This window comes from Capsicum annuum, chromosome 1 (assembly GCF_002878395.1).
Source record: "Capsicum annuum cultivar UCD-10X-F1 chromosome 1, UCD10Xv1.1, whole genome shotgun sequence".
NCBI classification, from domain to species: domain Eukaryota; kingdom Viridiplantae; phylum Streptophyta; class Magnoliopsida; order Solanales; family Solanaceae; genus Capsicum; species Capsicum annuum.
Genome location: NC_061111.1, coordinates 251,142,095 through 251,156,866, shown reverse-complemented (window position 1 = coordinate 251,156,866; position 14,772 = coordinate 251,142,095). Strand labels below are relative to the sequence as shown.

The following is a 14,772-nucleotide window of genomic DNA, read 5'->3' as shown; positions in this document are numbered from 1 at the left end:
TGAGCAAAATGGGTGTGCTATAGCCCACGATTCCAGGGGTGCACCTGCAGTCCGGGCGTGAAATGGGCTAAAAACTGACCTAGGGCTCCTATGCAGGATGGGAGCGGGGGAGTGTGGACCATTGGGGTGGGCGGTGCCGTTTGGATGGTCAAACATGCAAATGAAGGGCTAAATCGGTGTGGTACAGCCCACGATTTTGGGAGTGTGCCCGGGGTCCAAGCGTGAAATTGGCTGAAAATTAACTTAGACTCCCAGGCAGGCTGGGGTACGGGGGAGTGTTGGCCATTAGGGTAGGCGAGGCCTTTTGAGTGGTCAAACAGGAAAAACGATGCGAACGAGCCATTTTCAGGATAAATCAGTGTGCTATAGCCCACGGTTCTTGGGGTATGCCTGGGGTTCGATCGTGAAATGCATAAAAAAAAAGACTTGGGGATCCCAGTCAGGATGGGGAGTAAGGAAGTGAACGTTATTTAGGTAGGCGGTCCTGTTTGGATGGTCAAATAGGAAAAACAGCACGAACGAACTATTTTTGAACCAAATTGGTTCTGGGGGTGTGCCTGGGGTCCGAGCTTGAAATGGGCCAAAAATCTACTTGGGGCTCCTAGATAGGCTGAGAAGTGAGAGAGTGTGGCCCATTGGGGTGGGTGGGCCATTTGGGTGGTCAAATGGATGAAACGGCGCGAACAGGCCATTTTTGGGTCAAATCAGTTTGCTATAGCCCACGGTTTTGGGGGTGTGCCTGGAATTCGAGCATGAAATAGGCCAAAAATTGATTTAAGGCTCCCAAGAAAGCTGGGGAGTGGGAGAGAGTGGGTCATTAGGGTGGGTGGGGCCATTTGTGTAGTCAAACGGGCGAAACAATGCGAACAGGCCATTTTTGGGTCAAATCAATGTGCTATAGTCCACGGTTCCAGGGGTATGCCTGGGGTTTGGGCGTAAAATGGGTCAAAAATTGACCTGGGGCTCCCGGGCAGGCTGGGGAGCGGGGGGTATGGGCCATTTGGGTGGGCGAGACTATTTGGATGGTCAAACGGGCGAAACAGCGGGAACGGACCAAATCGGTGTGCTATAGCCCATGGTTTTAGGGGTGTGCCCGAGGCCCGAGGGTGAAATAGGCTAAAAACCAACCTAGGGCTCCCACGCAGGCTAGGAGCGGGTGAGTGTTGTCCATTTGGGTGGTCAAACAGGCACAATAGCATAAACGAGCCATTTTTTGGGCCAAATTGGTGTGTTATAGCCCACAGTTCTGGGGGTGTGCTCGGGGTCCAGGCTTGAAATGGGCTAAAAATCAACTTAAAGCTCCCAGGCAGGCTGGGGAGCGGGGAAATGTTGGCCATTAGGGTGGGCTAGACCATTTGAGTGTTCAAACAGGTAAAACGACACGAACAGACCATTTTTGGGTCAAATCGATCTGTTTTAGCCCATGGTTCTGGTGGTGTGCCACGGCCCGAGTTGAACTGGGCTAAAAATCAACCTGGGGCTCCCAGACAGGCTGGAAGAGGGAGAGTGTGGGCCATTTGGGTGGGAGGGGCCATTTGGGTGGTCAAACAGTTGAAACGGCGCGAACAAGCCATTTTCAAGACAAATCGGTGTGCTATAGCTCACAGTTCTGGGGGTGTGCCGGGGTCTGGTCGTGAAATGGGCCAAAAATTAACCTGGGCCTCCCAAGCGGGATAGGGAGCGGGGGAGTGTGGTCCATTTATGTTGGGTGTACTTATGCACTCTAGTGTTACTATTCTAGCTTATTTAGCCTTGTTTTGAGGACAATTCATGTGCGCCATGTGTTGATATGATATAAACAACCATATAAGTGTTCAAGGACGTGATTACAATGGTTCAAAGTGTTTTCAAATAAGTTTGTGCTTAATTGAGTCATTTAGAGTTCAATTGAGAAAACTAGTTTTACTAGATTAAGCTAGTTGTGTGTCTAGTTGGTATCGTTTGATTCTAATGTGTTAAAGGAGTTCCAAATGGTTTAAATGTGTAATTATGAGTGGAATAACTTGTTGGTGATGTGCAAAGTTCAATTTGACTACGTGTAGAGGTGGAACAATAAGTTGAAGATCAACACGAACTAGCCTTGTTTTAGCTTGTGTATTTGACTCATGGTTGAGGATATTGTGTTGTTATTGTCTCTAAGTTATGGTGTGTGATTATGTAGGAAGCCTTGTGAGCTGAATATGGTGACATATTGATGATATAAAGGCTGGAAATTCATTGGAACTATACTACAAAAGGCATGAGAAAAAGATAGGACGTTCAACACTTAGAATATATTTTGGAGGTTGATTCCAGTGAACCAACGCGAATGCCCCGCGACGCACCACTCCAGCAACGCGTTTAGCAAGGCCTCCCGTCACTTATTCCATGAAATGAGCAAGGCGATACGTTGGTTTTGTCCATGAAATCATCAACGTATTGCACCACATTGTCCAAGCACGGCAAAAATACAAACCTATTCCTACACGGCTAGGTATTGTCCCACTATAAATATATTACATTCCTAGACGGTTAGAGAGCTTGGAATATCTTGGATCTTGGAATCTTTGGACGTAGTGGAGAAAAAGAGGAGGCTGCTGCACATTATTTTTTGTTTTAATCTTCTCTTTAATTAGTTTAATTATATCATAACGTGTATTAAATTATTTGGATCATGATTGTGAATATTATTGGCAAAAGGCTTCCTTTTCGAGATTAAAGCCAAGAACATGAGTACTATTGTTTTGGATTAAATTTGTTTAATTTACTTATCATTATTGGTTGTTTGTTTATTCTTAATTTAACTATTTTGAGGCTTGATCACCCTTAGAATACATCAATTGTCAACCTTGTGATCTCGGGAGAGGGAATAGGGCGATAGAATGTGGAAATAAACAAAGTATGATTTGTATTCTTTTATGAAATAAGAAATTCAAATTAGCGTCTAGGACAGGGGTGTACTTAGAAGCCTTACTTGATTCACATGTAGGACGATAGCTTTATGAACTTAATTGGATTATTGCATCTCCGCTCAACGATGTAGTTGTAATGTCCAAATTAGGTAAACAGGTAGAGGTCGGAAGACCATGGTCATGCAATTAACCCTACGAGTCAACAACCAAGATAAGCAAGTTAACGAATGAAGTTCAATAGCATAGTATGATTGTTCAAAGTGTTTTAACCCCGAGCTTTACTCCATTGATTGTTTCAAGATCTTCACTTTAAGCATTGTTTACTTTATTTGCAATTTACAATATTCAAAACTCTATTTTAGTTACTCTTACATCAATTGAATCTAAATTGTGAACTAGAAAAGAATCGTTGTTAGATCAAGTCCCTGTGGGATCGATACTCGATTTTCTTGAAGGCCGCTTTACTACTTAATAGACCACGTACACTTGAGTGTGCGCTTGGACGCTGTCACCCATTGGGGTGGGTGGGGCTGATTGGGTGGTCAAATGGGCAAAACGGCACAAATGGACCTTTTGTGAGTCAAATCGGTGTGCTATAACCCACGATTCCAGGTAGGAATATTTATAAATATTGTAAGGGTAGGGATCTTTGTAAATATGATAAGTTAAGATGTATAGTTATGTTAATTAGCCTTTTAATTGCGGTATTAATGCAATGGCGTACGCAGAATTTTTCATAGTTGATGTCGATATAAATGGTGAACAAATGAACCAATCATTATATACACATCGAGTAAACAATTGTGGCAAAGTAGTGTCTCGTGTCCTATGACACCGCTTAAGGCAAGGTATATCCGATGTTAAACTCTTAACCATTTACCGGAGGCGGACCTATAACTATTTTTTTGGTGCTTCGACATTCGTTAGCGAGGCAGACTACGTATAAATATATAAAAAAAAAAATGTATAAAAATTGATATAAGACTTAGAAAAGCACCCATTAAATCAAGAAAATGACAGTGTGTTTTAATTTTCAAAAAGAACATTAAAGCTTTGGGTATCAATATACATATTTGAACCTCCCGAGCATTCACTACCCCTAAATTCTTGATTTGCCTATGTCACGATACTTGTTCTGTCTCCAAATTCTCCATACGTTAACATTATAATTTTCACATGTATAATTCCTTTAAAACTCAAGATATTAGGCCTTACTATTCGACCAAAGATCCAATCGGATGTCAAAATCGACTTGCCTAGGCCTAAACTATTCTATCAAGTACATGTTACCTTAGACCAACACAATTATAGCAAATAATGCTAACAAACCACCAACCATGGAGAAACCTAGATTAACTTTCATAGGTGCTCCTCTTTTGGGTAAAAAATCGTTTCTTGAGGTGCATCTTTTCTCGGACCTTGCTAACACAAGATACTTTATACTCTAGCATGAGGGTAAAGGGCGTATCTAGGATATTGAAAAACTTTAGATAGGACCCAGGTCATGTGAGAGCAGCCGAACTATTAAAAGAAAATTTGGTGCTTCAATAGGGGAGGAAAGGTATCGTCTCACCTTCCTTCTATATTCTAGTATCGCATCCTTCTAGTTACCTTCTTTTCTATAATTGTAAGATTTCCCTTTTAGTATCATTCACTATTAACTCTCTATTCAATTCTCAGTTCTGAGGTTGGCTAGAAATGGATCCAGGCAAGGTAGAAATAGACCGAAGAAATATTGGAGGTAGAAATAAATCGAAGAAATATTGAAGGGAGGTGATTAGATATGCCTAAATCAGCTTCACCTCACCGAGGACATGACGCTAAACAGAAAGGTGTGAAGGATACGAATTAGGGTAAAAGGATAATAGGAACAAGTGCGTCATTGCTAGTAGGTAAAACTTTATTATCCGTGTTAGTAGCTATAGTACTAGTATTATTTCAATGTGTTGTATCGTTTGTTGTATTCCATAGTAAGTCTTGTTTATGGTATTATTCAGTATGATAATTTCAATTATAGTTTGTCCTTTTACTATTTCTTTTCTAAATTGCTTTATCTTAGAGCCAGAAGCTATCAAAAACCACTTCTCATTGTAGTATCAAAAACCACATCTCATTGTAGTATTAGGGATGATAATTTCTATTGTATCATGCCCTTTTACTATTCCATTTCTAGATTGTTTTCTCTTGAGCCAGAGGTCTATCAAAAACCTCTCTATCTCACCTCTGAGATAGTGGTATGAACTGCATACACTTACCTTCCCAAGCCCCACTTGATGGAAATATACTAAGAATATACTGGTATGTGGTTGATTCAATTCTCAGTCGTAATTGAGATTCAGAAATTATAATTAGTATATATTAATGTCGTATTGAGAACTTCGAGTTGTTACACACTCAAATAGTAGGTGGAATTATCTATTTTCTACTACTTTGAGATAAGACTATTCCATGATTTTAGACCAAACTTTAAAGTATCAAATGTTTTGCAAGGTATCCTTAAATATATGCACAGCAAATGAACCAATGCCCAAATAGGAATTTAGAAAAAGACAAAAAAGACGAAGCAATGCTAGTCCAACATCACACCATTTATTTTATAGCAAATATACTGGTCAAGCTATTTTCAAACACAACCACAACATTTACTTAACCAGTACCAACATTTTACTCTTGTAACCGAAAGGAAACAAACCGGCAACGTATAAAACCGCTACTCACCAAACGAGCGCACACAACAATATTATTCGAACGCACCAATAACAAACCACACACACAGATACGACGATATGTATTTCATCCAGCGACTTTCCTTGAATAGTTTCTTCCGGGAAGAATATCTTGAGATCGTCCCATGAACAGGTCATGCTGCCCATGTAACCCTCCGGCCTTCATAGGTTGAGGGAATGGCTGTTGCTTAATTGATGTTCTACCAGAGCCGATGGTCATGTTGCCTAGCTTCTCAGCAGCATCAGAGACGCGAGTTTTCACTGCAGAACCAACCAACGGCAGTCATTAGGAACCAATATGACAAGTGACACGTAAGTACGTTTATCCACATGAAGCGCAAAAGATGAGTTTAAACTCACCAGGGACATTCCTTGCAGGAGGGCGATATTTTGCTAGTGGTTGTTTAATAGAAGACCCTTTCGGGGATGGTTTGTCATTCCTAGTTGCATCCTGGATGACAAACAATTTGGGCAATAATTAGATGAAGCATGACACTGATACATACCTATGACACTGATATACACAGATATAATTTGAAAGTTTTGCAAGACAACATACCTGATTATTCATTTGCAACTTCCTTTGGACACCTGTTGCACATAGATTATACAGAACAAAACACGTATATGCATTAGAACAAAGAAAATAAATCAATTGTACAAATTAGAACGGAACAATGGTGCTTTGAAACGGAAGATGGTGTGTTTTTAAAGCTCATTGCTCCTATTATTCTTTGGATTTCTGTTGAATATTCATATATTACCTGGGCTAATTTGCGGCTTGACAGGAGAGAAGTTGCTTCTAGGCTTTGGGTTGGTTAAAGTACTGGAAGACCACCTGTTGGTTTTTTGCTCGGAGGAACCCTTCATTCCAGCTGCAACCACCAACGATTTGATAAGTGCTTCATAAAACATAATACTTACTTCCAAGGAGAAAGTCTATAATTACAAAACAAACCAGCTGGAGGCGTCCTAGCAACAGCAGTCTTAGAGCGTAATGATGGAGGTACATAAAAGCAACTCTGTAACATCATAAACGATATCAGTTCCATTAAATCTAAACAAAAGAAAATTGATATTGAGAACACATGAAACAAGTGGAACAAGATTGCCACCTGGAAGAAACGGTGCTGAAGAACCTCAGCTGCTGTCGGCCTCTTGAGAGGATCCCAGGAACAAAGGGACTGCAGGAAACAAGAAAAAATGAAATGCCAAGTAACATGAGATCCATTTTTCTCTTCACTTTTGAGTATAGCAAATATCAAGAAAAGGAATGTATTCAAACACATTCAGAAGGAGTAGTCAAGTTCTTACAGTGATTAGATTAACTGCATCATCACTGGCAGATGGGAGCAATATAGATAGATTTACTCCAGGGATCTGCCAAGTCAAACAGTAAAGGAAGGTGTCAAACAAATTTAACCAAATAAAAAGGCATCCTTGTATATTAGACATGGTAATTTCTACCGTAGAACCTACTATTCCACATGTATGTGGAAAAAAAAAAAAAGGAAAAAGAAAGCTCCCAGGATTAAAAAACCTATGTTGCTCGGACTCTTCAAAAATGTGGACGGGTGCGTGTTGAATCCTTCAAAAGTAGTGCATTTTTGAAGGATCCGACACAGGTGTGGAATTGTTATTGGAGACTCCGAGCAACATAGAAAAAATCAAAATTGCATGATGGGGAGTGTGTCAAGAACACATTGGACCTGTGGAAACTGGTAGTTAATAGCAGCAGCAAGTTCGTGCCCATGAGCCCATTCACTCTTTGATGGAGTACCTATAACACTGCATATTTTGTAAATCTCATCTGCTTCACTGCACCGAAAATGAGAGACAATTTTCAGCAAAAGGAAAACATATGGCAAAATAATGATCTTCCCAGACCCCAACTACCCATTATGGAAGAAAACATCTATAGAAGTTAACAGCAGAGTAGAACTGATACAGGAAAGGAACATTACTACAGCCCGGAACCATCCCAACTCTGCCAACCCTCCCCCCACATAAAAATACTAGTTAGTGCATAACTAAAACTGAAATACCTGTAGTCCAAAAAATATAGAAGAGAATGCATTAACAAAGGAAAAGAATCAGAAAGATGAATGCACACCTTGAACCGGGGAACAGAGGACGAAGAGTTAATAACTCAGCCATTATTGCACCCATTGCCCACATATCTGGATTTAAGAGAGGCAAATCAATATAACAGAAGGAAAGCAATAGATTGCCCAACAAGGGGAAAGAACAAAAGATTCTCAAGATACTTATAGTTCCATACTCACCAACAGCAGGACCATATATTGGTGATTGTAGAAGAACTTCAGGGGCACGATACCTGCAGTTCCACATGATAGCCATCAGAAAAAGGAAAAAAAAAAAAAAAAAAGAGGAGCACCGAAGATAAAACAGCACAGGGATGCACTGACCAGCGTGTTGAGACATATTCCGTGTACGGGGGCTGAGAATTGATCTCCCGAGCAAGTCCAAAATCAGCAATTTTTATTGTATCTTTTGAAACCAACAAGTTCTCTGTACACCAATTAGAAGTACATGAAAATACTTGTCAGATAAGAATCCAGAAAATGTAAAAAAATAAAATAAAAAAAAAAGGCGGCCGGATGAAATGCCATAATTTGCAGAGTCATGGACATGAAGTCAGACCCGAAATAAGAAGAAAAAAAAGAGTTTCAAATTCAATCCTGCACGGGCAATGCAAAAGGGAAAAAGCACGGCTTTGGAAATGTTTAGGTTGCAGCTTTAGTCTTCACCATCAAAATAGAAATGATATCCACTATCCAGTTTAGTTTAACTCTTCAATTTCATGAATTTCATGAATGACAAGATTCTCATAGAAGCTGCAATCATATTTAGACAAAGGAAATCAGCAATAATCACCTGGCTTAAGGTCGCGATGAAAATATCCACGTTGATGCATGTACGCAAGACCTTGAAATATTTGGAAGCACCAATTTCTCACTTCTGACTCTAAGAAAAGCTTAGGCCTATCCTTCATAAGGTGATATAAGTTGCACTCCTGAGAATAGTCCACATGGAAATAGATAAAAGTAAATATAACAAAACATAGAAAATGTAGACTGTCAAAGAAATACCACGTACCATGTATTCAAACACAAAATACAAAATGTCATTTTCCCTAATCACTTCCTTGAGCTTAACGATGTTTGGATGGCTCATTTTCCTCAATGACTGCAAACGAAATACCCGTCGGTTGAAATGCTGAAGAGGAAAACGAACGAGTATCCATATTATGGCAGAATATCATTTTACCTTGACTTCTCTCAAGTTGATGCATTCTTCCCAAGAATAATACTTCTTCTTCATTTTCTTAATTGCAACCTGTAGTACATAAATAATAGTTTTAGAAGAACTTTCAAATGCAGCAATATTGGTTATTTATTTCTTGTTTGCTAAGACATTTAAACCTACCACTTCACCAGTCTGTTTATTCAAAGCTCGCCACACACTCCCAAATGTACCATTACCAACTTCCTTAATTATCTTGTACCTGTCCATAATTGGAACAATTTGAGCATAAACCGAGAACAAATAATGCCAGCACAAGGAAAATATGAACACATCACACCTTTCCATTTTGCTTCTGTTTCAATAGCACAAAGGACACCTGATTATTGGAGAAGTAGAGAGAGAATAAAAACAAAGTGGAGTTGTTCCTCTTCACTAGTCGACTGGAAAAGAGAATTTAGTAAATAGGAACTAGTAGGCTGACAGATTCAGCAAAATCAACCGTTAGTTTTCTGCTGCAGCAGAGACGAAGGCAAAACCAGTAGTGATAAGATGGATGGGCTTCACAGCCTTATTCATCAAATAAACCACATCAAATAAACCACTATCATAACAGAGCAGAGAAAGCAAGGAAACATAGATGCTGAAGAGCATTTTGATCTCACTTCACAACTAATTGAGACCCGAAACAAGCCCAATTCAACAGGATGAATTATCAGCTCAATAATCTTGTTGAAAGTGTCTCTCAAAAGTCACTAGCTCCTTGCTTCAACTATGTTATACTCTGATACCGATACTCCAATTAACCAAATCCTGATGAAGGCTCCTAGAAACTACGAAAAAGTGTGTAAAATACAGATTAACTCTCAACGATGCATGGAAACATCTGCTGAATTTAGCCCACCCTACATTTGAGCATAAGAGACAACAAGAATTAGGGGGACGCTATTACAAACATAAACGACAGTATAAGCAAACAGAAATATCAATACCTCAGAGGTAGGTTTCAAAGGATCCAGATTGGGTGTTTTGCTGGTGATGAACTAGCAACAGTAAACTTGCCGAGGTAGTTAACAGTACAGTAACAACTGACATCATAACAAGGTCTGCAGCTTACTTGTGGAATTGAACGAAACATTCAACACCTAGCTTATAAAGAATTCGCATTTGACCTCTTGTACTGAGAATTCAATAGAAGTTGTTCACTAAGTGCAATTGACAAAAGAAACAAGAAGGAAATCTCCAGGGATGAGGAACCGCCAATCAAGGACTTCCTGAAATGAAAAAGCTCGGCTCTCGAAGAGATCTGAGCAGAGGTACAATTGCTCCATGTCCTAAGTAATATTAATGCCCTGGAATTGTACTCTACCAAATCCTGGAAAAACAAAACCAAGGGGAAAAAACTTCAGAAAGAAGGTGGTTGATCATTATTTGACTAACTATAAAAATGCAAAGAATTAACTCTCATCAAAATTCCTTAACTAAATGCACAATTAAACAATGTTAACAGATTTGACACACTCATAAATGCCATCAAGCATACACAAGTAAACAATATTAAAAATATGGATAGAATATTGACAATCGCATCATTTTTGCATCTCAAAGCTGAATATTACCGACGAACACCCATAACATGCATACATAATCAAATCATTAAAGTGCAGTACAAGTTCATACATGTAAAATCCAACATTATGATGCATCTCACTGCAGTGACTATCTAATAAGCACTTAGATTGACAAAACACTATGACAGATATATTGTATCACCACAATTAAATATCTTAAAACACCAGCGCAAGTGCTTTGAAGACTTACCTAGAAGAGCAATCAATTTTCTAAGCCTCAACTTCTTTTAACAACTTAAATTTTTACCTTCAAAAGGCCAAAACATATCCGCACACATAACACTGAGTCACCCCCAAAATTCATCAACCAAGCCACCAAATGAATTAACCAATCAACTAAACCTAGATCCAACACTTCCTCAACAAATTTTAGCAACTTAATAATTTACCCTAGAACAGCCAAAACTAAACAAATACCCAAAAGACTGAGTCACCACCAAAATCCACAAGTTTCACCAGATTCCAAGCATTGAGCCGGTAAAAGGATACAGCCAAACCTCCAAATCAATCAATAAATAGACTAAGCCTCAATTTTTTTATGCTCAATCTGTCAGCTTTCCCTTTCCATTGGACCGAGTCAAGAAAACTCGTTTCACGAATCCTCAACATTTATTAAGCTCAATCTGAGGTCATCTCATTCCAATACTCAATAATATAAGTAAAACTAGAAATCCTCTACTCCTCTATACAAATTAACTCTAACCAAACGGAACTTAACAAAGTGCAGCAAGAAAAGTTAAACTAAACCACGCTCATAAGGACTAAATCACCGCCAAATTGCGCATGATTCCAATAACCAACCCGACGCCAAATCAATTAACCAATCAACTAAACCTAAATCCAAACTAGTTGCACAAATCCTCAACATTTATTCAGCTCAATCTGAGCTCATCTCATTCCAAAACTCAATAATTTGCGAAAAAACTAGAAATCTTCTAATCTCTAAATTACCATTACTAACTAAAAACTCCATGCAAACAAAACTAAACCAAGTGCAGCTAGATAAACTACGCCTCCATGCAAAATAATTGGAATTGCCCAATTAAATCAGCTGAAGAAACTCAAATCTTTGCCAAATTTCACATAAACACATAACATTCCTCCCAAAAAAGCATAAAATACATTAAATTAAACACTCAATAACTCGAGTAAATTGCATTAACAAACACATCAAACTAAACACTCAATAAATCAAGTAAATTGCGTTAACAACACATCAAATTAAACACTCAATAAATAGAATAAATTGCATTAATAACATATCAAATTAAACACTCAATAAATCGAATAAATTGCATAAACACCACATCAAATTAAACGCTTAAATCTCAATTAATCGACAAATTGCATTAACAACAAATTAAACTAAACACTCAAATCTCAATTAATCAATAAATTGCACTAACAACAAATTAAATTAAACACTTGAATCTCAAGTAATCGATAAATTGCATTAACAACGCCTCGCTTTCATTAAAAAAGCATAATTCAATAGATCCAGAACATATTAAATTCCGAAAATATACACTGAACTCATTCGGATCCAAGGATAAACTATTACAAAAAAACAATATACAAACACAAAGCCACAAAATTACACACAATAAATCAAAAAAAAAAAAAAATACAACAAAAATCCCAAAAAGTAGAGAAAATATCAAACAAAATGAGCAAAAAACACAAAAATAGAGGGAAAATCGCAAAATGGATGAAAAATCACAAAAATAGAGCAAAAAACACAAAAGTACAGAAAAAATCACAAAAAATAGATAAAACACAAAAAATAAAGGAAAATCACAAAAAATAGAGCAAAAATCCAAAACATATAGAAAAAATCCATAAATTGCAGACAAAATCACAAAAATAGAGCAAAAATAGAGTAAAATCACAAAAATAGAGCAAAAAACCAAAACATACAGAAAAAATCCATAAATTGCAGACAAAATCACAAAAATAGAGCAAGAAAATAGAGGAAAATCACAAAAACAGAGATAAAATCCAAAAAATATAGAAAAAAATCCATAAATTACAGAAAAAATCACAAAAAAATAGAGAAAAAATTCAAAAAAAAATTACCTGAAGGAGAAAAGGCATAACCTAGAGAAGCCACGGAAGGTAGAAAAGGAGAATCCAGAGCTTAACAATACAAAACCCTACCAAAAAAACTGATATTTTTTTTTTCGATTTGATTAAAAAAAAAAAAAAATTCTCTGTGTATATGATAATTTTTTTTTTACGCGCTATCTGGGAAAATGGGAGTATTCAGAAGGGCATTAGGTGTATTTATATGTGTCTGAAAATAAATAGTATGATTATACCAATCTTCGCTTTGTGGGCAAGAAAAGTTTTTTTTTTAATATTTATTTATTTTAATAAATAAAAATAAAAGGGAAGAAAACAGTAGTAATTATTATAAACCGTGTGGTATTTTAATTTTTTTTTAATGGAAGATGGAAAGTGGAGGTTAAACTTTCCTTTTGGTATAAGTTATGGGCAAACAAAATAAATTCTAAAATTTTAATATTTTGTATAATTGCTCTCAATTTTAATTTAAGTCTATTGAGAGATATAATTATCTCCCAATATATTTAATAAAGATATTTTTTTATAAAGATACATAATTAAATTATAATTTTTTTTTTATTTTATGAGCAAATAAAATAAATTTGATAGTTTGAAGCTTAATTATAAAAATTTTTGATAGTTTGTATAATTATTGAAAGTTTCAATTTTGAGTTTATCGAGAGACATAATTATCCCCCATACATGCAACGAATATATTTTTTCTTTTGTAAAGATACATAATTAACTTTTGATATATTTTTTTGATTTTGAATCTGTTGAGATACATAATGCATACAACAAAGATACATTTTTTTCTTTGTAAGGATACATAATTAGGTTTCGATATATTTTAAATTTTTTTATTTTTAAATCTGTCCAGATATATAATTAGCTCCCGATTCATCTAACGAAGATACATAATTAATTGAAATTTTTGTAACCACTTTGTAAGGGTGGAGATTTGTGTAAATATGGTAAGTTAAAGTGTATGTTTATGTTATTTTTTATTTACACCCTCCGTTTATCAGTAGTTATCCATTATTGTTTTGACACACAACTGATTAAGAAATAGCCAAAGAGGTAGTTTTATCATATTATCATACTTAACGCTAAGAGTAAAATGAGTAGAAATGAATAAATTATTCTTTAATTTTCTGGACAAGTATTATAGGACATCTACTTTAATATAGTGGATAAGTAAAGATGGGCGAAGAGAGTACCATTTTTTCTTTATTGTATTGGCATAGTATATAAATTTATCATTTATCTTGATTTTAACTTTCATCTATACCCTCTTACTTTGGATGTGCACAAGTAGACACTGAATTTCTTATAAAGTTAAATAAGTAGACACATATGTTTTATGTGGCGTCCTAGGTGGTCAATGTACATTATGGAGTCTTATATGTAGTATACCGCATAACACGTGTATATTTACTTGTTCAACTTTATACAAATTTGAATGTCTAGTTGTGCACATCTAAAATTAGATCATAAATCTAGTTGTGCACATCTAAAATTAGATCATAAAAGTGAGTTCAGACCAAATTAAATAACATAATTTATGTATTATGTGTATTATATTTGTTTTACATATCTGTTACTTTTAACATGACTCAAACAATGACATTGGTACGACGGTGTTAGTATCAAATCGGAAAATTGAAAAGGTACGACAAACTTTACTGCCACAACTATGGATATCTTCGATATTGTTCTAGGGCAAGAGTTTTTTTAGACACTGTCATACTTTGATCGATCCCTACTTTCATTATCTTTGAGTTATGGAATGAGAAGAGCTTGTGTAATGATCCTCCTAGGCATTTTTTTATTTTCGCGTATTTTCGACGTTTCGAATCTCCCCATCACGACTGGGACAAGTCACAAATAACCTATAGCCACGATAAAAAAACTCAAAAACGTCCAAAATGAAAGGAATTCAGACTCTTGACTTAACTAAATAATACTCCCTCCGTTTCACTATAAGTGAATTGTTGGAGCAATTTTAGTGTTTCAAAATAAGTGAATGGTTCACAATTCAAGGTAAATATTAGAAATTTTTTCCAAATTTATCCTTCATTAAATGTGCATTGGAAGTGATGTATCATGTGTCTTTGCTTTTTGAGGAGGGTAAAAATGAAAAAACATGATAAATTTATGTCTTTACTTTTTTTTCTTAACATGTGTGTCAAA

At 36.4% G+C, this 14,772-nt stretch overlaps 1 protein-coding gene across 3 annotated transcripts; it reads right to left on the bottom strand.

The window, feature by feature from the left end:
• Positions 1 to 5,461: 5,461 nt before the first annotated feature.
• Positions 5,462 to 12,847, bottom strand: LOC107850429 (cyclin-dependent kinase F-4-like). 3 transcript variants are annotated; one of them, XM_047401569.1, is made up of 19 exons: positions 12,592 to 12,782; positions 9,877 to 10,259; positions 9,550 to 9,789; positions 9,225 to 9,263; positions 9,068 to 9,146; positions 8,909 to 8,977; positions 8,738 to 8,827; positions 8,516 to 8,654; positions 8,047 to 8,149; positions 7,903 to 7,955; positions 7,731 to 7,797; positions 7,327 to 7,435; positions 6,932 to 6,997; positions 6,733 to 6,801; positions 6,576 to 6,639; positions 6,382 to 6,492; positions 6,177 to 6,208; positions 5,978 to 6,068; positions 5,462 to 5,878 (listed from the first exon to the last, which is right to left on the bottom strand). In XM_047401569.1, exons 4-19 carry the CDS (start codon positions 9,230 to 9,232, stop codon positions 5,685 to 5,687), a joined length of 1,344 nt encoding a protein of 447 aa, XP_047257525.1. In that variant the 5' UTR covers positions 9,233 to 9,263; positions 9,550 to 9,789; positions 9,877 to 10,259; positions 12,592 to 12,782; the 3' UTR covers positions 5,462 to 5,684. The 3 variants fall into 3 exon arrangements, with proteins under 3 accessions (XP_047257525.1, XP_047257519.1, XP_016550434.1); XM_047401563.1 differs by having other exon boundaries at positions 9,225 to 9,789; positions 12,592 to 12,847; XM_016694948.2 differs by having other exon boundaries at positions 9,225 to 9,717.
• Between the last annotated feature and the right edge of the window lie 1,925 nt (positions 12,848 to 14,772).